At 43.1% G+C, this 22,859-nt stretch overlaps 1 protein-coding gene across 2 annotated transcripts in view; it reads left to right on the forward strand.

The window, feature by feature from the left end:
• Positions 1–15,020: 15,020 nt before the first annotated feature.
• polr2b (RNA polymerase II subunit B) overlaps positions 15,021–22,859 on the forward strand; it is a 31,110-nt gene continuing 23,271 nt past the window's right edge. For both annotated transcript variants that reach the window (XM_004563637.4, XM_076890519.1), the window contains exons 1-2: positions 15,021–15,175; positions 16,993–17,065. In XM_004563637.4, the coding sequence (XP_004563694.1) occupies positions 15,157–15,175; positions 16,993–17,065 (92 nt within the window). In that variant the 5' untranslated portion in view covers positions 15,021–15,156. The remainder of the gene's footprint in view (positions 15,176–16,992; positions 17,066–22,859) is intronic.

A 22,859-nucleotide genomic window follows, 5' to 3' on the forward strand; every position in this document is an offset into this window, starting at 1 on the left:
GTGTGTGAGGACAGAAGAATCAGCTTTATTTCAATTTTGAGGGATAAAATTTACATTTGAGTTTGATGGTTCTGTTCTCTTTGTGATTACAGGAGCTGCCCTCAGATTCAGACCTCAGCACCACCCAGTGACAGCAGACAGATCATCCAACATGTTCACATGTTAACTGCAAAACGAACTGATGAAAACAATACAAAGGTTAAAGTACCACACGTGCTATAGTGAAAGCTGCAGCTGTTTTATTAATAAAGTTAAAGACAAAAAAACAAAAGGATTAATCACCCCTGTAACTGTGTCACTATATATCAGCATTAACAGGACCTCAGTTTGGTGTTTCACAGAGCTGCTGATCTCAGACCTGCATAGCTTCCGTTTTAAACACTTGATGTACTCAGCTGCATGAAGGGCAGGTTTGAGTTTTCTGACACAATTAAATAAAACCTGATGAAGGTCAAAGGTCGTCACTTGTGTGTTGAACTACAAACTTGTGATCTGGAATTCTTTCACAGTTTTTTGCAGATAGTGTGTTATTTACCATAAAGTAATTCAGAGTTATTCATACCAGAGTAACCAGAGAGGATCAGATATTTTTAAATATGTAGCCGAGTGGTAAATTAATAATAATATTTTCGATTTCAGTTAACCAAATATCCATTTAAGGTTCAAAAAGGGGTCTTAAAATGTTGTTTCTTTGTTTCCATGTATGGTAAGGCAAGAATGTTATTGGGTAATTTAATGTTATTGCTTGTGCTATTTCTTTGGTTATCTGCATGTTGTGTGCACTTGAAGCTGTTAATTTTATAGGTTTGTGTAGTTGCATATTGTGGTCACTGGGGGGGGCCAGTGCTTAAGGGTTAACTGCAGTTTTCCAAAAAAAACTTAACAAGAAATGCATCTTGGGACTTCCTGTTTACTTTTCTTTTTGTTGTGGATGTGGAACGGGAATGTTGTGAAGGAGTTAAATTGTTGGTAAGGAATTGTTAAATATGCACATAACTCATTGAAACATATTGTTATAATTGTAGTGCAGTGGCAAAACGTCAGTATTATAACAAGATGATGTATTTCTTAAATGTATGGTGCAAAGGACCTGTATGTGCAGCGTGGAGCGGTCATTTTCTCCATGCAAGGGATAAGCTGCGAGATCATCTGTGTGCTCCAGTATTGCAAGTGAGCTGAGATTTCTGTGGAATGTAAGTGTTTATAAACATGTATGTAACCCTTCCACATTTTTTTAAAGGAGCCTTGTGTGATTTAGTTCTTTGTATTTTGTTCTGCACAGACAGAGGCCACTGCCATATTTTTGTATTTTGTATTTCATTTCATTTCTTTTATTCCTTGTATTGTAGTGGCGCATCTTTGTTTAATAGGTTATTCTGTTACTTTGCCACGTTACCTCTCGTGCTGTAGATGTTCAGTACAAGTCCATATGGCCGCTGTTTGACAAAAGTAAAGGTCAAAGGACTTTTTTTTTTTTTGTTTATTCAGTCGTCATTGACAATAAAACTGCACATTAAGAACCCCAGTAATTGTGTCCTGCGTGGCTAACCATTTCCCAGGCTACATAATTATATAACTTTCTACAGGACTGAATGTAATATCTTTATGTAAAAGTCCAGAGCCTCTGGGGAGTGTCCGAGTATTTATAACATTACACAAACCAAAAGTCTCCACCACAGTGTTCATGAAATGCTGGGTTTATCCATCTTCTGGGGTGGGCCTACGGAGGAATGCAGAAGATTTCCCTGTGAGGGAGCTGCTGGTGAAGATCATGAGTCCTGCTTGATCAATGCAATGAGCTTCAGTATTCCTGTTGTTTCTTAAACCATGCCTCTCTCAGTGGGTCAACAGAACATCTGGCACAGGACAGCTGTGATGAAAGAAAAGTTTCTCCAAACCTCTGGACCCAGGAAACCCAGCTTGGTCCTGATGGTCTCCCTCACTAGTTTCTCCCCAGGGTGAATGTAGCTGTTGATAAAATATGGATTCTATTATGAAATGAAAAGAACAAATTACACTACACTACTGAAACATTCTGCTGATGTTTTTAAAGTTTCCATGTTACCAGGCTGTAGAGGGCTCTGAAGATTTAAACAGTTTTAGATCCATTACACTCACAGTCTTATGTTAAAATCTCAAAGGACAGCATTATATTTTTGATATTAACAGCAACGCTGGGCCTCTGTAAAGTGTGCAGCTGATCTCATCGCTGTCTAAAAATGGATAAAAAAAAAACCTAAGAAGTGCTGAATCCTTCAATAACACAGACTATTAGAGTAACAGGTGTGTAGCATCGCTAACTAGCTAGCAACAAGCCTCCAACACAGTGCGTATGCTAGCGGCTAATCTAGCGAACGAATTAACAACAGAGTGATTTTAGAACTATACGCTGTGTGTCTTTTTTATAAGAGTGACATGGTTGTATTTACCTTAATTAAACAAGTCGTCAGTCGCGATAAACCAGCAAAAAACTCGAGTTGCTGGGCTAAGTAAAAAGTGTAGAGGGGCGGGTTTGCGGTCACATCCAGCGGGTGTGTGGGCGGGAGCGTTACACAGTCGCTCCACCTCAAGTCACTACTGCGCAGACTCTGGCTCCAAATTTGAAAGAAGGCAGCCTCCACAGGCGGGATATTTTGGCTTCATTTTTGCACAATGGGAGGAGGCGGTGTCACGTCGTCCATCTTTTATACAGTCATTTGCGGGCTACCAGGGGACCTAGAAGAGAGAAATACATCGCCCACGGAGGATGCCGAAGCACGCTCCAATAGACGCACACACACACAGTACTCTTAAGGTAAGCACTCTTTCGCACACACATACAACGGCTGTCTCCCAATTCAGGGTCTGCAGCCTTAAAGTACGCATTTCAAGGCCGATTACGTCACAGCGGCGCGCCCAAGGCTGTCCCAATTCAAAATGCAGCCCTGAAATGCGTCCTTCATTTCCCTGAATTTTAAGGCTGTGGCAGTGTAGACTTCGTGGTCCCGTATATCCCACAATTCATAGCGCGGCAGTCGGTGTGGAGAATTCTGCCGCAGACGGCAGAAGCGGAGCGGCCGAAGAGTAAACTGTGAAAAGTAAGTACTGAATATTATGTCACTTATTTATGTGCAAATGTTTAATAACGAAGAAAATTAAACAATATTGTTGGCCACATGTCGGCAAAGTTATGTGACATTAGTGACGTTTGTACTAACTTGGTTTTAAAGCCTTTACTTTAAAATATACACCTGTGGAGGACCACCAGGTGGCTCCACTCACACCCAAGTTGAAGGGAAGTGTTGGGGTGGAGATTTTGGCGCTCACTATATGTGAAGTTCTGAGAGTCAGTTAATAAAGTTGGAGTGAGACACTGAGACCTCTCCTGTCGTTATTACATACCTCCACATTGGTGACCCCTGTAGTGAACATGCTAAGGCTCGACGACGAAGCCTGGAAGCATCGGCTGCCGCCGGACTTTCACCTCCGCCGATGGCTGCGTTTGCTGTGGCGCTTAAATTGCCGGATTTTTGGCTTCACGATCCTCCTTCATGGTTCGTGCACGTAGAAGCTCAGTTTGCTCTTCGTGGAGTCAGCTGACGATACTAAATACCACCATGTGGTGGCCTCACTTGACCCGCTGTCAACCCGCCGCATGATGACTCTCCTCCGGGACCCCCCAGCCCAAGGCAAGTACGCCGCCCTCAAGGCGCTGCTGCTGCGGCGTTACTCCCTCTCTGATGCTGAGCGGGCCGAGAAACTCCTTTCCCTCGCGGGCTTGGGCGATGGCACCGCTCTCGAGCTGGGCGCGGATGACGGAGGATTTCTCTTCACCCACCTCTTTCTCCGACAGCTGCCGGCTCCAGTCCGCGCTGGCCTTGCCAACTCCCCGCTATTGGCCACGAAGGATTACTGCTCCCTTGCAGAAGAGGCGGATCGCATCCTCCTGGCTACCAGGACTTTCGGCGTCCAGGCGATTGTTCAGGACTCACCAGCGTTTTCCCCCGCCCCCTCACCCATGCTCCAGGGGCCCTCCGACTCGTCCACGGTGGCCGGAATCGCTGCACGGCGGCACCGCGGAAAGGGGCTTTGTTTTTATCACCAGCGTTTTGGAGCGAAGGCACGGCGCTGTCTCCCGCCTTGCAGTTTCCAGACCCAGGGAAACGGGCATGTCAGCACTCTGTAGCAGCCGCGACTGCTGGCAACAAGGAAAGGCTGCTTTTCTTAGAGGACTCACGCTCGGGGAGGCGTTTCCTGGTGGACTCCGGCTCACAGAAGAGCCTTCTTCCCCCGGCTGGCTCGGACAGGCTAGCTGAGGGCTGCGGGCCATTGCTAACAGCGGCTAATGGCTCTTCCATCAAAACCTTCGGTGAAAGGTTGGCGACTGTTTGCTTTCACGACCGTGACTTTCAGTGGAACTTTGTTGTTGCTGCTAGCTCTGTGCCTATAATAGGCGCTGATTTTCTTTGTGCTCACGGACTGCTGGTTGATGTTGCTAACAGACGTTTAATCGATGCTGTGTCATTTTCCTCATTACCCTGTTTGACTCGGGGTGCTCAGCCCGTCGTGCATGCTAACTCAGTAGATTCGGGTGACGTTTTTCAGTGTTTGCTTTCTGAGTTTCCCTCACTCTCTGTCCTCACTTTCTCGAGCACGGTGACGAAGCATGGGGTGGAGCATTACATAACTACAGTAGGGCCCCCGGTGTTTGCACGCGCGCGCCGCCTCGACCCTGCCAAACTGGCTGTCGCTCGGGAAGAATTTGCCACCATGGAGCGTCTGGGCATCGTGCAGCATTCGAACAGTGCCTGGGCTTCTCCGTTACACATGGTGCCTAAATCTGATGATCGGTGGCGAACTTGTGGGGATTTCCGTCGTCTTAATAATGTCACAGAGAACGATCGTTATCCCATTCCCCACATCCAAGATTTTTCCGCCCATCTTGCGGGGACCTCGGTATTTTCGAAGATCGATTTGGTACGGGGATATCACCAGGTTCCCGTGCGCGCGGAGGATGTCCCCAAAACCGCCATAATTACACCTTTCGGCCTTTTCGAGTTTCTGCACATGCCGTTTGGCCTGAAAGATGCCGCCCAAACCTTCCAGCGGTTGATGGACTCGGTCTTGCGCGGGCTGCCCTTTGTTTTTGTATATCTTGATGATATACTGGTGGCCAGCAGCTCGAAGGAGCAGCACATGTTCCATCTGCGTCAGGTTTTTCAGCGTTTGGCAGAGCATGGACTGATTATTAATCCGTCTAAATGCCAGTTTGGGTTGCCCGTTCTCGATTTTCTTGGGCAGCGTATTTCCGCCGAGGGCGCGGTTCCGTTGCCTGACAAAGTCCGAGCTGTTTCGGAATTTCCGCGTCCCACGAATGTTAAGGCACTGCAGGAATTTTTGGGGATGGTGAATTTTTACAACCGTTTTCTCCCCAAAGCGGCACATCTGCTGAAGCCCCTTTATGGGGCGTTAAAAGGTAAGAAAGCTAATGACTCCGTTGACTGGTTTCCGGAAAGCATCCAAGCGTTTTCTAATGCTAATGCTGCCCTTCTGGCCCACCCATCCCCCTCAGCGCCGATTGCGTTGACCACGGATGCGTCGGACATAGTGGTGGGTGCAGTGCTGGAACAGCGAATCTCGGGTGTCTGGCAACCGCTCGCCTTTTTCAGCCGTACGCTACGTGACAGCGAACGCAATTACAGCGTTTTTGACAGGGAGCTACTGGCGCTCCACCTGGCGACTCGTCATTTCTGTTTTTTTCTCGAGGGTCGTCACTTTACCGCATATGTGGACCACAAACCCTTGACGTTTGCCATGTCCAAGGTTTCTGATCCATGGAGTGCACGCCATTTCTGAGTTTACCACGGACATTCGGCACGTGGCTGGTAAATCCAATCATGTGGTTGACTGTTTGTCCCGTGCGCTGGTTTCTCCCGTCTTTCTCGGCATAGACTACTCCGCCATGGCTGCCGATCACAGCAGTGACCCGGACATCCTCGCGCTTAAATCCACCCAGACGGGCCTCATACTAGAGGACAGACCTGTGCAGGACGGTGGTCCCCTCCTCGTCTGTGACGTTTCCACCGGCCGCCCTCGCCCAGTGGTTCCCGCTTCCTGGCGTCGTCAAGTTTTTGACTCGGTACATGCTCTCTCTCATCCAGGGGTCCGGGCCTCTGTTAAACTGGTCAGCTCTAAATTTGTTTGGCCAGGCCTTCGCAAATCTGTTAAGGAATGGGCGTCGGCGTGCATTCCCTGCCAGCGTGCGAAGGTTCATAAACACACCAAGGCGCCCCTGGAGCCGTTCTTCATACCCGGCAAACGTTTCGATCATGTGCATGTCGATCTGGTGGGTCCTCTGCCGCAGTCACAAGGTTTTACGCACCTTTTGACTGTTGTTGACCGGACCACCAGGTGGCCGGAGGCGGTCCCCCTGGCGTCCACTACTGCAGCAGTGGTGGCCAAGGCGTTTTTGTCAAGCTGGGTCTCGCGTTTCGGCCCACCTGCGGACATTACGTCAGACAGAGGCCCCCAGTTCATTTCCGTGCTTTGGTCGGCCATGGCTGATGGACTGGGGGCTAAAGTCCACCGCACAACCGCATACAACCCGCAAGCTAATGGGATGTGTGAACGGTTCCACCGGTCGCTTAAGGCTGCTTTTCGCGCCTCCTTAAAGGATGGCAATTGGGTTGACCGCCTCCCGTGGGTTTTGCTTGGGCTGCGCTCTGCGGTTAAGGAGGACCTCGGTGCTTCCCCAGCTGAGCTAGTGTTTGGTCAGCCCCTCCGCGTGCCTGGAGATTTCTTGCCCGAAAATCCTTTTCCTGACACCGTGCCTGACACCTTTGTTCCAAAGACTTTAGAGACTGCTAAGTTTGTTTTTGTCAGGCACGATGCCCACAGGACACCGCTGCGGCCGCTGTATGACGGCCCATTCAGGGTTATTGAACCGGGCCAGAAACATTTTGTTTTGAATTTTGGAGGTCGAAGGGAGACTGTGTGTGTTGACAGACTTAAACCTGCACATGTTCTTCCGGACAGTAATGTAGTGCCGGCCCAGGCCCCTCGCCGTGGCCGCCCTCCTTCGATGGGGTTGACAGACTCTGGTTTTCCCCCCAGGACTACCCCCGGACCACCGGCGTTTGAGCCTCCTCCTGCCTTTCCTGCTCGCCTTCACCAGCCTCATTCACAGGATGGACCTTCCTCTGCCTGTTCTCTCCCTCCCAGGTTCAGTCGTTCGGGTCGTTTTCTTAGACCCAGGGTCCTGGACTGAATAGAGACCTAACTGTGTGTTCAGGGGGGGGGGGGGGGGGGGGGGTATGTGTGGCAGACCACCAGGTGGCTCCACTCACACCCAAGTTGAAGGGAAGTATTGGGGTTGAGATTTTGGCGCTCACTATATGTGAAGTTCTGAGAGTCAGTTAATAAAGTTGGAGTGAGACACTGAGACCTCTCCTGTCGTTATTACATACCTCCACACACCGTTCAATAGCTGAGCTTAATCTTACAGAGAATGATTGTTAGAGATATTCTTTTATCAAGTACTCAGATGCAATGAAATATCACTCAGACACTTAATAAGGGTTTTATCAGTCACTGCAGTTTGTCCGGCGCCTGGACATTTTTTCTCTAGCCACCCATTTTTCTTTCTTATTATTTTTTATTAGCTCATAGATATATTTACGTTTACACACACACATACACACCCGTGGTGCTTTCTCTGGCACGAGGAATGGGAGAGGCTATTGACACAGCCTTCTACTTTCAAGCTAGCCTTGAAAGCGGTGTCAATTTTATGTGATGAAACGCAACCTTTTCCCGTTCCACCAGAACTCGAGCAACCAACGATAAACAATTCGGTGGAGTAGTTCAGCCTCCTTAATGTGCTGTAAAATCAACTTACTCCACCAACAAAACAGTAAAACAACAGATCATACGCGTAATGAGTATTATTCTGGGCAACACTGTGTCTTTCTACATTGCTCCAAGCCCTCTTTCAGGCGAGCTGTGTGTAACTTTTCTACCAGTCCTTTTTCAGACGAGAATGTTACTATCCTGTCGTATTTTGACATAAAGCTTGCTCCAAGCCCTCTTTCAGGCGAGCTGCGTAACTTTTCTACCAGTCCTTTTTCAGACGAGACTGTTACTAAGCTGTCATATTTTGACGGGAAACTATTTTATGTACAGACCACAGGTTGCCTCAGTCTTTTTTCGCAAGATGTGAGTGAGTGCTAAATATTCACCTGAGTTATTGTGTGGTTGCTTTGGTTTCCTTCATCAACCCCTGAAGTCGTGGACCTCTTATAAGAACGCTGGCCAGAACCCGAACGTCACGTCTCTGGACTTTATCCTCTGCCTGAGAGGAGTTGACAGCGTGGGCTTCTCACAACGTCAGGACTTGATGAAGGTTTCCTATTGGAGCATTGAAAAAATATCAATGTCCCTCCGGCTCGAAGGACCAATTAAATGTTAGAGATATTATTTTATCAAGTACTCAGATGCAATGAAATATCACTCAGACACTTAGAGCAGTTTTAAACGTGCACGGGTGAGAGACTCAGGGAGAGACTCACACACCTCCTTGGTGCAGTCTGGCTTTATTTATACACATCATGAAGCATACAAAAAAGGAAATATCATCCTTATCTTGTCAAGAAAACAGGTGTGGTTGATCAAAAAACTTCGTGTTCTCTACAAGGTTGTTTCTTACTCATGGGTGGCGGTTTCCTGCTAGTGTGAAGGCAAACAGTGACAATGTGAAGGCAAAGACTGATAATGTGAAGGCAAACAGTTTCCGTTATAGAGTAGGGAGCCAGCAATTAAAATATGCAGCTGGTTGAGTACAGAACAGAAATATAAACACTCTTAGCTGATTATTATATGAATAATAAAACCTTTAAAAACAAAAATACTCTGACAATGATCAAAGCTCATGTAGAAACAAACAAACAATTTTCTCCTTCATTTCTGTCAAACAAAGCTGTATGACACGTTTCCAGTGATTAGTATCATGGTTGCTAGGCAACCTGCGCAGCGCAACGGAGGCTTTTTTTTTTTTTAAACTTTATTGACAAACAACAGTATCAGCGCAACGGAGGCTAGACTGTCCCATTTCACAAGCCTCGCACTTCCGGCCTTAGCGGTCTTTGAGTACGCGGCCCTTGAGGATCGTTGAGGCTGCGTACTTTAAGGCTGCAGACCCTGAATTGGGAGACAGCCAACAAGTGGAGATCAACGATCACCGGTGTCACGTCTGCACAGCTGTTTTATACGTAAGCTGTGGGACGTAGCCGGGCGTGCCGGGGTGTCTTAAAGAAATATCCACACGCCACGACCAAGGGGGGTCGTACCCCGTACATATGGAATATGTAACAGTGTGGTCTCGATATGCTAGAGAACCTCATAATTCATGCGAAAGTTAAAAATTAATTTAAGGGAAACGGTAGAACTTATAGAAAAGCTGAATTAGACAGTAGTAAAAGAAGAACAGGAGAACAGTTTAAAGGTGGAATGGTGGTTCTAGGAGAAAGTATGTGGAAGCAGTTAAGCTTCAAAAATATGCCACTTAGAGCATTTTATGGGATGTCTGCTATCCACTTCAATGGGAGCAGAAACTGCATGAAAAAATTAACATAGCAAAAAATATAACAGTTATAACCACCAAAATTTATAGCTGGAAAGAGCAGAATTGACAGAAACTGTAAAAATTTGAATGGGCATAAAATGGTAAATGGTAAATGGCCTGTATTTATATAGCGCTTTACTAGTCCCTAAGGACCCCAAAGCGCTTTACATATCCAGTCATCCACCCATTCACGCACACATTCACACACATTCACACACACTCATAAAAACTGAGGGACTAGTTAAGCGGCACAAAACGTACGGAAGCAACTAGAAAAAGAGAAATAAAGAGAAACAGGATCTCAATAAAATCTCTAATAATCGGCTATGTACCACAGGCCTTCAAGCTGGCTGTAGTTAAACCTTTACTTAAAAAGCCATCTCTAGACTGTCTCAGCTATTTATAGGCCAATCTCCAACCTTCCTGTTAAGTCAAATTGTTGAATGTTGTCATTGAGTTTCTTAAATTTGTAAAGTCTTGGTTCAAGCAGTAGGATCAAAGACATTCTTTTGTCTCTGACCATCTCTCCAGTCACTCTGGTGCTGGGGTGAGGTTTTATTAAAATTTTCAAATTCAAATTCAAATTTTATTTGTCACGTACACAGTCATACACAGTACGATATGCAGTGAAATGCTTGGACAACTGCTCGTGACCTAAAGAAAACAAAAAAGGAAAAGGCTATGAATAAGATAGGAAATAAATATGAAAAATTAAAAAGGGAAATAAATATGAAAAATTAAAAAGGGTAAATTTTACTAGGAAGGAATAAAATATAAATTAAGGTTAAAAAGGAAATAACTGTACAACACAAATTAGAATGAAGGGTAAATTTAACTGGGAAAGAATAAGATAAAATATATAAATTAAAGTTGAAAATAAAATAACTGTACAACAAAATACACAATATAGAACTATATAAGAATGTATGAAGAAATATAAATAAATATATATACACAATAACAGCAGCTGTACAAGTATTAACTGGAAATGAAGAATATAATGTCCAGTGTTGTGCAATCCACATTATGTCTTCTGCAGTGCAAATATGCTTAAAGTGATTTAAGTGATGAAGTGAAAACAATGTCCAGAATGTCCAGTGTGTGTGTAAGAACTGTATGTGTATATTATTGATACATCCTATTTGAAAGATCTGTTTCTTGTGTATAAGCTTCCTGCTTTTATGATCCTTTTGGTGAGCAGGAGGTCTCACACACACACGCACACGCCTTGTCTTTTGCAACCAAGGGGGTTCTACGGTGGGAGTTGCTTGTGTTTTATTGTGTAAACTGTAACTATCATGGGAATAAATAGCTGCGAGGCGAGCTGCTCTTTAGGGATGGGTACCGGTAATGGCACCGGTTCTGACATAAACTGTAGTAACCAGACCCAAAAGCACACACATTTCAGTGCTTTATTTTGGTGCTTTTTTTTTTTTCTGAGATGTCATCCACTTTAGATTCTAGCCAATCATTTTACCTTTCCGAGGATAGTAGGCGGGCCCAGGTACGTAGGTTCTTTTAGAGCAGAGCTACAGATTAAAAACGCCCAAGGCGAAGCAGTTAAGAGTCTGTCTGTACTTCACAGCAAAAGATGCAAACTCAGCAGCCTGCAACAAGTGCTTTATGGTGATACTGTGCAAAGGAGGTAACACCTCGAATCTGATGAAACACCTGGCAACGTATAGCATTTTGTTAAAAGCCGAGAAATGCACCGTATTTGATAGCTTGCTGCGAGACCTCACACTGAGCACATCTACTGCGGGTGTGGTGCCTGTTATCAGATGTGAAGTTAGCAACATCCCCCAAGAACCCGAAGAGGAGAGTCCTGGCCCCTAGCGCTGCCAGTGTAGCAGAAATGATGACGGATGATGATGGCAGCAGCAGCCGTTCTTCTCTGCGTGAGTAGCTTAATGTTGTTCGTGTGTAATTTACGTTGAGTAGGCTAACCACGTTATTACATTAATGCATGTAAGGTGAACTAGCAAACACCGTCGTAGTTACATGCGCCTGTCTTCTTTTTTGATGGCAGATGCTCCCTTCACTCTGGCCAAAAAGGCTAAAATGACCAAAGAAAAAGTGGGAAACAGCTAAACATGAGAGGTTTTTGGACAAAGTTGGTGTTTTTTTCCCCCATTGATTAAGCACTGCTTCCAGCCAAGAGTGATACCATAAATCCCCTATAGCTGCAGAAAAGGCTAACATTGTTATCTTTTTACAAAAAACAAAACAAAAAAAAAAACAGCTGAACATGAGAGGTTTTTGGACAAAGTGTGTGTTCTCCATTCTTTAAGCACCAGTTCAAGCACCGTTTAAGCACCAGCACCGTTTCAAATGTACTGGTTTGGTACTGGTATCGGATAAAACCTAAACAATACCCATCCCTATTGATGTCACAGGACCATGACAGAGTGATGTAGATACACAGGTACCGGAAACTGATGATCAGGGGCTCATAATTCCTTGCCTGCTTTGTAGTGAAGTCTATGATCAGCTCCTTAGTCTTGCTGACGTTTAGGAGGAGGTTGTTCTCCTGGCACCAGTTCTCCAGGTTCTTAATCTCCTCCAGGCAGGCCTTCTCGATGTTCTCAGAGATCAGGCCCACAACATGTGGGAGTGAATGTGAGTGCGATTGGTTGTCCCCTGTCTATGTGTCAGCCCTGCAACCGACTGGAGACCTGTCCTGGGTGTACCTTTTCGCCCTAAGACAGCTGGGATAGGCTCCAGCAAACCTGAAAAGGAATAAGCGGAAGTGAATGAATGGGTAGGTTAAGCTATGAAAGGGAAAAGAAGTGCCCTCCTTGAAAGCCTGGATTTCCGTGCTGACAGATACTCTTCACCTGGAAAGGAACCGCTTCGTTATAAAGGACAAACTGGAGGACTTGGATCAGATTTGGGGGCCACTTATTGAGCATCTGGAAATTATGAACAAGTGAGAGCTACTGTGTGGACTTCACCATAGGTTACAATAAGCTGATAGCACTCTGGGATAAGGTAATTGTGTGGGAGGGGTGTTTTTCCCCCTTGTTTTTTGGCTACCCTTTTTGTTACTTTCCACTTTCTTGGTTGTGTGTTTTGTTTTTTGTTTGTTTTCCCCCTTTCTTGATGATAAAAATATAAAAAGGAAGCAATGTCAGCCTATGGGGCAATTTGTAATTGTGTGGATGCTTTAAGCATCCACACTATTGAGTTCCTTCTTGGTGTTTCCGTACACTTTTCGCCGTGGATCTACTTCCACAATTTTTGTGCTATTTTCACCGTTCAAATTTTAAACTATTCTGCTATTTCTGTTAATGATGGCTATATCTTTTGGTATTTTTCACTATTATACTTTTTAAAATATTAAGCTTTTTTCCTTTAATTTGAAATGAATGGGAAACTTCTGCAATTCTGCTAAAATTTGCTTGTTTTTGAAACTTAACTACTTCCTCATATTTTCACGTAGAACAACCATTCAAACTTTAAAATGTTCTCAAATTATTGGGCTATTCAGGTATAAATCAGCTTTTTCAAAGCTTTTACCGTTTTACTTTTATTCCTCTTAAAGTTTTGAGTTGCCAAATTGTGATTTTTCACAAAATACATGCGTTGTTATGGTTGCTATACTCTTGGCTTCCAGTGTGCCACTGAAGGTTTTGCAGTTTTCTCTTCATGTCCGAACAACTTCTTGCTACTTGCTCAATTTTCACTCAACTTCCACAAATTATACATCAAAATGTAGGTATTTTTGCTGGCTTTCAGGAAATGTCACTATCATTGTTGTGGGACTTATAGGATCTTTGCAAATCTCCTCAGACCAACACAAAGTCGGAAAACTCTCCATAGAAAGTCAATGGAGAGTTTGTTCAAAATCACCGCTTGATTTCTGTAATGAGAGGCATATTCGAATCGTCATATCTCCTTAACGAAACAAACTTAAGACATGAGGCTTGTCCCAGTATATCTTCAGACACTCCTGACGCTCACAATTCAAGAATTTCTTTCTCACCTATTACCGTTCTGAAATGAGTTAGACTTGTTTGAGGGTAGGAAATTTGTCCTTCGCTCAGATTTCAAACTCTGGAAATGAACCACTTTTTTCTCTTGTCATAACTTTTTGTTGGATTTCCACAGAGACCTGAAAATTTCCATGACTGTTCACCAAAGCCTGCTGTCTCTTACGGTGAAAGAATGATATTGATACTCCAAATAGATTTAGAGTTAGAAAGCGTTGTTTGAGGGCAAGTCAAGGCAGTTTTTGCTTCGCCTCTACTCAGTTATGGTGCATTACAAGTCAAATATCTTTAATAATTCAGATTTTAATGATAAATTGTCAACACTGGAAGATTCCCCCATCTCTTCTGAACAAAATGGTCTAAGAATGACCGTTCTAGCCTCTACGGTTAGGAAATTACGGCCATTTGTTTGAGGGGAGTCCGCACTACGAGAAATAGACTGCAAAAATCAGCTGTCCATTTTGCTTTTCCAATTTTTCTGTTTAAGTTATTACTAGTTCTGCTATTTTATAAGATTTGTGCTAAATATAGTATTTCTGATTAATTATAGTTTTTCTACCAAATCATAGTACAGTATTTTTGCTTTTTAAAGGATTTTTATGGGATATTTATATTGCTTAATATAGTATTTGTGCTTTTTATAAGATTTGTGCTTAATATAGTATTTGTGCTTTTTATAGGATTTGTGCTTAATATAGTATTTCTTCTTTTTATAATATTTGTGCTAAAACATAGTATTTCTACTAAATGTAGTATTTATGCTTAATCATACTATTTGTGCTTTTTATAGGATTTGTGCTTAATATAGTATTTCTGCCAAATGATACTATTTGTGCTAAAACATAGTATTAATTTAAAATTACAATATTCATACTTCATCACAGTGTCTCTGGTAAATCACAGTATTTCTACTATGTTGTACTATTTTTCTAAATCATAGTGTTTCTGTAATGTTCAAGTATTTTTGGCTAAATATATTCTTTCTGTTATCTTATACTATTTCTCCTAAAGTCTTGTATTTTTGAGAAGTTATCATGTTTCTGGTAAGTTACAATATTTCTGCTAAGTTCTGCTATGCTATTGTATTTCTGCCAAGTATTATGTTTCCTCTAAGATATTGCAGTTCTGCTAAGTTATTACATTTTAGCAAAGTTCCTTTGCTTCTGCAAAGTTTTTACAATTTCTGCAACTTTTCAGCTTTTTCAGCTAGTTTTTGCATACAGCTTCAGCTTTAAAGCATCCACACAGCATTTTCGCAGGAAATGCAAATTTTTCTAGTTGTTACTTGTGCTTCACAATAAAATATTTGAAGATAAATAAAGAACGTTTTTTGGAAAACCAAACAAATAAAAACACACACGACATTGACTTGAGAGCAAGCCTGAGGATTTGTGCAGTTGTAGCATCCAGCCTGTGAGGGGCAGTAGTGTTTCACCTCTGCCTATTACTAACAAAGAAGAACAAAGCAGAAGTGACCTACGTTTCCGGGGCGCGCGGTGATCGCAACGTTTTGTGGTTGTTGTTTTTATTTTTGTTGTTGTGGTTTTAAGTTTTCAGGAGATAAACATGTATGACCAGGATGAAGGTGAGCTGCACAGCTGTAAAACGTCATTACGTCACATGGTGGATAATTTTATTTGCATTTATTTGGTAATTTTATTAACAGGACGTGACAGAGGAGCTAACCCGTGCTACAGCTAACCATTTTAGTAATTTCTGAGAGAACAAAAGCTAGTATCACTCATCCAAACAAACACCTGTCACACAGGTACGCGTCAGCCTCACGCAGATCACGAGCCTCACCTGATTCGTGTGCTAACATCAGCTAAAAGCAGCGGGGCTTTGTGTGAGCTAACAGGCTAAATGCTGCTAATGCACGAGGACCCTTTATTTAACTTGATTATCGCTGCAGACGTTTACACTCAGCGTTACTGTGACACTACACCCACAAATACTACAATATATAAACAGTACCACAGTATAAAAGCGAACACTTATATTATGTGTAAATTCTGCGGTATAAAAACTGTGTACAATCCGCCATATTTACACAGTATAAACACTGCATAAAGAAAGCTGGACCGTGATCAGAGATTGATCAGCAATGGAAGTAAATGTTGACCACAAGATAATTGACCGATCTATCTTTAAGTTAAAGGTGAGAGGTCATTACCCAGTTTCTCAGGGAGGCAAAGCTACAGGCAGCAGGTCAGTTCATCCTGTCTTCTCCTCCTTTTAACCTGTAAAGGTCATGAAATGAAAGAGATGATGAGAAAAATAGACGTGTGGTGTGCTGAGACACACTAGTCTCCTTAATTACGTAAGGCTGAAGGGCTGCGGTGTTAAAACTACAAAGTGCAGAAGATGGACTACAAAATGTCTTCCTTCATCACAGGTGTTTTACAGGTTGTGATAATGAAAATGTCCCTTCAAAGACAGGACAGGATGTCTGCAGCAGCTCAAAACACTCAGCTGTCTTTATAAATTTCCTGGAATAACTGAAGAGGCTCAGGTTTAGGACTCAAAGACAGGGACAAAGTGTTTTTGCAGTAGACTAACAACACAAGTATTTGTAAGAGATTACTTTCAAGAGCAGAATATTTAAATGAGCCACAATAACTGGATTTGTTCCACAAACTTTAACTCTTAGTAAATAGTGTGTTAAGCAGAGTGTAATAGCTGATTTGATCATTTATGATTCATTGGAATGAGGGGGACGAGAGAATTGTAATCAGCTCAAAGCTGTGAGAGTAGGGCCAAGACTCATCACTTAAGTGTTTCAAAAGCCAAGCTTGGATTTTATGAAACAGTTGTTTGAGCTCACAGGGAGTGTCATCTGTAGTGTGACAAATGAAAGTCTGTCAGACTGCAGCTGTTAATTAGATTCTGTGTGGGCTGGAAAACACTGAACGTTGGATTTAGCCATCATCACCATCGTGCGGTCAGCAGTTTGGAATCAGCTCTCTGATGAACCCTGAGGCTCAGTCTTCAGGACCTCTCACAGTTCATATCAACAGAGTTCTCCTGATATCACTAGCTTCAGGCTGTGTGCTGCATTTGCCTGCACTCAGACAGGAAGTGATGTCATTACACTCTACTCACACAAACAGGAAGTTGACTTAACAGATCAGATGTGTTGCTTCTGATTGATCAGTTTGCGTGATCAGAACCAGTGAGTTAAAAACAGAACGATCAATAACTTTCCTGTGAGATTGTTATCTGTTTTTATTGATGTATCTGATCAATTCACCAGTTGTTTAAACTGATCATTAAACTCTATGTGCAGTTATCTGTGAAAAGGAAGTAACCTGAACCGACAATCTGTCATTGATTGATCGGTGAAGCTTCAACGTCTCAGTATGTGTATTGCTCACGTATATTTATCCCTGCTGTCTCTGTCAGATAATCAGTATGATGAAGATGATGATGAGATCACTCCTGACCTGTGGCAGGAAGCGTGCTGGATCGTCATCAGGTAAACTCACCTGTGTGTCCTTGTGGAGATGTAGTGATCATCTGTTCTTACAGGAAAAATATTATGGTGAGTCCACACAAAGCGCGGACCGAACGGCACGTACACGGACCCGCCATCGGTGTTCAAAGCTGACAGCTCAAAGGTCTCTGATGCTGCAGGTGTTGTCTCTCTCTGAACCAGCAGAAAAAGAAGATCAAACTATGTTTCTCGTTTGATAAACATCATTATTAATTCCCTCTGACTTTGGTTAGTTTTCCATCTCAGATCTCTGTTTTTTGCATTATTCACCCAACAGCAATGTTCCCTTTAAACTGCGCGCATGTTAGAGCTGGGCGATAGAACGATAACGATATGTATTGCGAAATAACTTTTTCTCGATAGAAAAATTAAACTATTGCGATAGACCTCGCCGCGCTTGTCCTCTTTAAAAAGAAAAAGAAAAAAAAGAACAGCCAATCCAAATTAAGTAGTAGCAGAGCCGAACCAATCACAGCCGCAGCGTCACGTCACGTGACTTGTTACGTACAGCACAAGTGCCAAGCCGCACATGTGTATTTGTTTGGGAAGCAGCCAGCCACCGTGCCGCTGGGTAATGGAGGAAATGAGTGTGCCGACTAGAGAAAAATCAACCGAGCATGACCGAAGGTTACCGAAGAGACAACAGATGATGGTTCCAATGCCGGAGAGATTGTCGAACGGAAGAGCCATAGAAGTTCCGTAGTGTGAAGGTATTTCGGCTATTTCAAGTCTGACAAAAAACAGAGTAGCGTTCACTGTAAACTGTGCCGAAAGCAAGTCTGGAAATACAATAAAGCGGTGCATGCTCAATCTCTGACTGGAAGCGCTAATTCGTCATTCGGCTTTTGTCAGACTAAAGTAACTGTTAAAACTGGTTGAAAAGCTCAGCTATACAACAAGGAGAGATTGAGAATTTCCTTTTAGTTCTCAGTTTATTTGATATTGACAAAAGTTAGTCAATTTTGTCTGTTCTTCTGTAAAACTAAGATTTATTTTTAGAATTAATACTTTGTTTCTAAGTGGAATTGACAATTTAGTAGCCTGTTTTGTTTGTTCTATTTTGAAACTTAAACGCTTCAGCGGCTGCCTTTTGTGTAGTTTGCAATATTTGCCTTTATTTATCTGAAAAAGTCTCATGTTCCTTAAGTACATCTACCCTGTTGAACTTATTATGGGAAATAAATATATAAAATAAAAACAAGCTGCTGATTATTTCACATTTTACTTGTGAGCAACGGCACATTTAAATCTTACAAATATAGTTATTTGGCTTATATCGTGATATATATCGTTATCGCCTGAAATGGAAAAAACCTATCGTGATATGAAAAAATCTTATATCACCCAGCTCTAGCGCATGCGCAATTGCGCACTGCTGGCACGGTCTCTGTGCACAGAAAACAATCTAACCTGAATTGAAATTAAAATAAATACGTTAACAATTCTGTTTTGCAGTGTTAGTCAGTGAGTGACTGAACGATGCCACCTTATCCCATAGTCCAGCCAATGATGTGATTCACATTCATATATACGTAGCTAATCAACATCGTTGACAGGCTATGACAGTGTCCTTATGGGCCGACACCGGTGTTTTAGCTAGCAAAGCGGCGTGGCTGATGTGGAGTGAAGCCACGTTAATGACAAAGTGTACAACCATTGGAGATGTGAGCAGGACAGACGGAACAATTGACGGTGTGTGGACTTTATACCAGTTTTAATTTTGTGTTGATAGGCCACGTAAAACCAGAATTATGATGAAAATATCTGCAATGTTTGGTTTTCTTCCTGAATACTGTCGTTGTTTATATTTACTGCGGGAAGAAATGGTAAAAACGGCGTTTTATAAGGAAAACGCTCGAAAGCACTTTCCGCCTGTGAGCAAAGACAACACCAAAAAAACCCCCACCCTTTCCTATTGGTCGAAAAAAGTACCATGTCGACCAATCAAAAAATGATATGGCAACATGGCATTTAGTTGTTTAGGAAGGGGGAAGTTTTAGGAGTGACGGCGGTGTTTTGAGATGTGAGAGATTTGCGACGTTTAGCTCAAATCTTGTGTAGTTAGCGTGTAGTGTAGTCAATAGTTTTGTTGTGTGTGTCAGAACAATGAGGCGACTACTGAATGTTACAGGTGTTACAGCAGTGATACATCTGCTGCTGTCAGGCCTGCAGGTATCAGGCTGTTGTTCTCCTTTATCTCATAGTGGACAGAAATTATTTTTGGAGTGGCACAAATAATTTGTGTGGCATTAGATTTGATGCAGAACAGCTGATTGTTCTGTAAATAGTTTGTTTATTTAAAAAACGCCTTGGCTGCATTTTTAGGTAAACAGCTGCAAAAATCTTTGTTGTTTGCAAAACTCAGTTACTTTTTAAAAGAAGTAACTATATAATTAATAGCCCAACATTGGTCATTATTTACTGTATTTTGCAGACAGAGTTACAGGACTCTCTCCCAGACCACAGACACAGACTCATAATACAAGTCAGAACTTTGTAAAAAAGAAGAAAGTTTTGTTTTCAAAATTGGAGTTCAAGTTATTTTTACTTCCAATAGTGTTAACATGCTACACAGGTCATGAAATAAATTTTTTAATTTTCATTGTAAGTGGGCTAAAGCAGTTAATTAAAAGTAGTCTAACATAAATGTACATGCTGTAATTTGATTATTTTAATAAACCATTGTTATGACCCGTCTAGGGCCAGGCAATAACATGAGTGAGGCACTCGCTTCCCCCCCCCAAGACCCAAGCAGCCACAAGAAACAAATCCGTTAGTTACAATGTGGTTTATTTACAATGTGAAATAAAGGAACCAAAACGGGAGTGTCAACACTTCAGGGTGAGCCAGGGCCAAAGCAATAAACAAAACAAATCTACACAAATCCCGCACCCCTGACCTTACCAAAACAAAGTCAAAAATAAAGACAGTCTGACCTCCTTAACTAACTCAAAACAGGAGAAAACGGGTGATCAAAAGAAACGGCAGCTCACCCCTACCCACTCCACTTCCACAACTTTTAAGCGCACTGCAGCCAGCGGCTGCCACAGGAATACTGCTGGGTCATGAGGAGAAACGCGAGGACCTCTCCCACTGTAGCACTCCAGCCTCCTTTTAATGGGCGGGTCCTCCTGCTGGAACCAGTCACGTCGGGGCAGTGTATCCACGCACCAATCGGAGCAGGGCCCTGGCACAGCTAAATTAACATAAAAAGACACAACACCTGCACAAAACAAACACATGGACATGCAAGTTCGTAACACCATGTAACTTGGATGGATTCGATGCTGGCGTGACCACAGTGCACACGTCTGCTGTTGCTCACAGTGGTCCAAGGGACTACTCAGGGAGTTTGTGTGTTCGCTTAGACACATGAAAAATTAGAGGGAACATTGCTCACCAGTCTACCGTTTTTTACAGCGCTGGCGGCTGCTGTGTTAGGTTTTTTTTTTTGGGGGGGGGTTTTTGCAAGCAGCCGTTTTAACGCCATGCAACCTCAGGTTTTTGGCCTGCTTGGATGTTCTATCAAAAATTGTGCTCTGTTGTGTATCTGATGAATGAAAGCCAAACCAGTAACACACCACTGAAGTTGCAGCATTTTTACAAACCAATTCTGGTTCATCTGTTTCATTTAACGATCCGCTTTCCCCCTTCTCATTCTCCGTCGCCGCCATGCTTTTTCCACCATTTGCGTATGAAAACAAAGGCACTGTCTTTTGCTAACCTGGCAGATTGCGCTGCAGCAGTCGCAGCTGGTTTGTAGACACAAGTATGCGAACGTGCCATTTCCCCCCGCTATTTTAATGATAATCCTGCACAGAAGCTCAGAGACAGACTCACACACACATGGAGATGTTGCAACTGTTTGAAGATTTGAGTTTGTGGAAAGAACTTTGCAAAGACACATTTGACAAAGTCTCTGCTTCCAGTTTTGACTTCTTCTCCTCCTCATCAGGGTGTATGATGCAATATTGTCTGAGTGGCGACACCTATAGTTTTGGAGAATACTGCAGCGCCTTCCTGCGCCTTAACAGCAGGTAGAAAAGGTTGCATCTGACGCAGGGGTGAGTGAAGCCACCACTGCAGGGGGGATATATTGGCACCTTAACTATTTACACCCCAATTTTGTGCTTTGGTGCTTCATCTAAACTCTGTAGCACTTATTTGTCACACCAAATATACCTGATCCTGGAGATAAAATACTGTGAGAACCTCCCTTAATAATGTCAGAAAGCCTTCCAAGAAAACAGAATATCAACGTCGACTCTGCATTCACCAACGAGCTGAATCAGTTCTACGCCTGTTTCGAGGTTAGCCAGGCGGCTAATGCTATCTACCGCCTAACTACCGAGGACAGTGACGTCATCAGCGAGAGACCGGTGACCAGCATCGCGGAGCATGACGTTCGAGTGGCATTGAGGAGAGTGAACACAAGGAAAGCGGCGGGGCCAGACGGCATCACCGGCCGTCTGCTGCGCTGCTGTGCTGACCAGCTAGCAGGTGTGTTCGCTTACATCTTCAACGAGTCCCTGGCGAAGTCTGTGGTCCCCACATGCTTCAAAAGATCCACCATCATCCCTGTGCCCAAGAACAGCAAACCATCATCCCTGAACGATTACCGGCCAGTTGCACTGACCTCTGTAGTAATGAAGGTATTTGAGAGGCTGCTGAAGAACATCATCTCCTCCTCCATCCCAGACACCACAGATCTGCTGCAGTTCGTCTACAGATCCAACAGATCCACAGAGGATGCCATTGCCCACGTCCTACACACTAGTGATGTGCGATACCACTGATTTCCTTTCCGATCCGATACCAAGTACTTTTCAGGGTGGTATCGACGATACTGATCAGATACCGATACTTTATACAAAAAAACTTATTTTATTTATTGTATCTCAAATTATAGCGTCATAATGATTACAGGACATCAGATTACTTGTTCTTATCACTTAATAATGCAGAGTTCATCATATAGAAATAAAAAAAAACTGAAGTTATGCGCTATTTGAACACGTTGCCTGCCTGCAGCACTAAAGGACTCTGTGAGAGACGTGTGTCTCGCCCTAGCAGCACCTGTCCCTCTCCTCCTCTTCAGTTCGTCTCAACATACGCGCCTCATATTCTGTGATATGATTTACTCTGAGGTGTTTGACAAGGTTAGTGATGTTGCCACAACCAAACATGCCAACCCTCCCGATTTTTCCGGGAGAATCCCGGAGCCACCATTCTCCCGAATTTCCACCTGGACAACAAAATTAAAAAACATATTGCAGAATTCATAGCGCAGCCGAGCCAATTCCAGTTTCCAACAATGGTGGCAGCTACTTAGTTTTAATATTACTCTTCTTTCTCTTTCTGGGTCGCAAAAAAACCCAACTTTTAACATGTTTTCAGGTGAGAATGTAGCTGTGTAAACTTCAAATATCTGAGCCGATCAACACATCGTCTTCAAACCCCCGCAGGCTTTCACTACTTGGGTTAAACATGATATATAAGTCACTTTGATAACTTAAAAATGTTATTGTTTGGCTTTTTCAGTGTTTTGTTTGTTCGTGAGTAAATCGGTTTGGCTGAGATTAAAGTTATTAGATTAGATTAAATTAAATTTAACTTTATTAATCCCTCAGGTGTGTTCCTCCGGGGTTTTCACACTGCTGAATAAACATCAAACAGAAAACTAATTAAAGAAAGTGTGAGACGCCAGCGCCCGGTTATATTTTAGATAGCAAGGAGCAGACGGCTGAGTTTCACTCCACCGAGGGAACTCAAGACG

This window comes from Maylandia zebra, linkage group LG2 (assembly GCF_041146795.1).
Source record: "Maylandia zebra isolate NMK-2024a linkage group LG2, Mzebra_GT3a, whole genome shotgun sequence".
In the NCBI taxonomy this organism is placed as follows: Eukaryota; Metazoa; Chordata; class Actinopteri; order Cichliformes; family Cichlidae; genus Maylandia; species Maylandia zebra.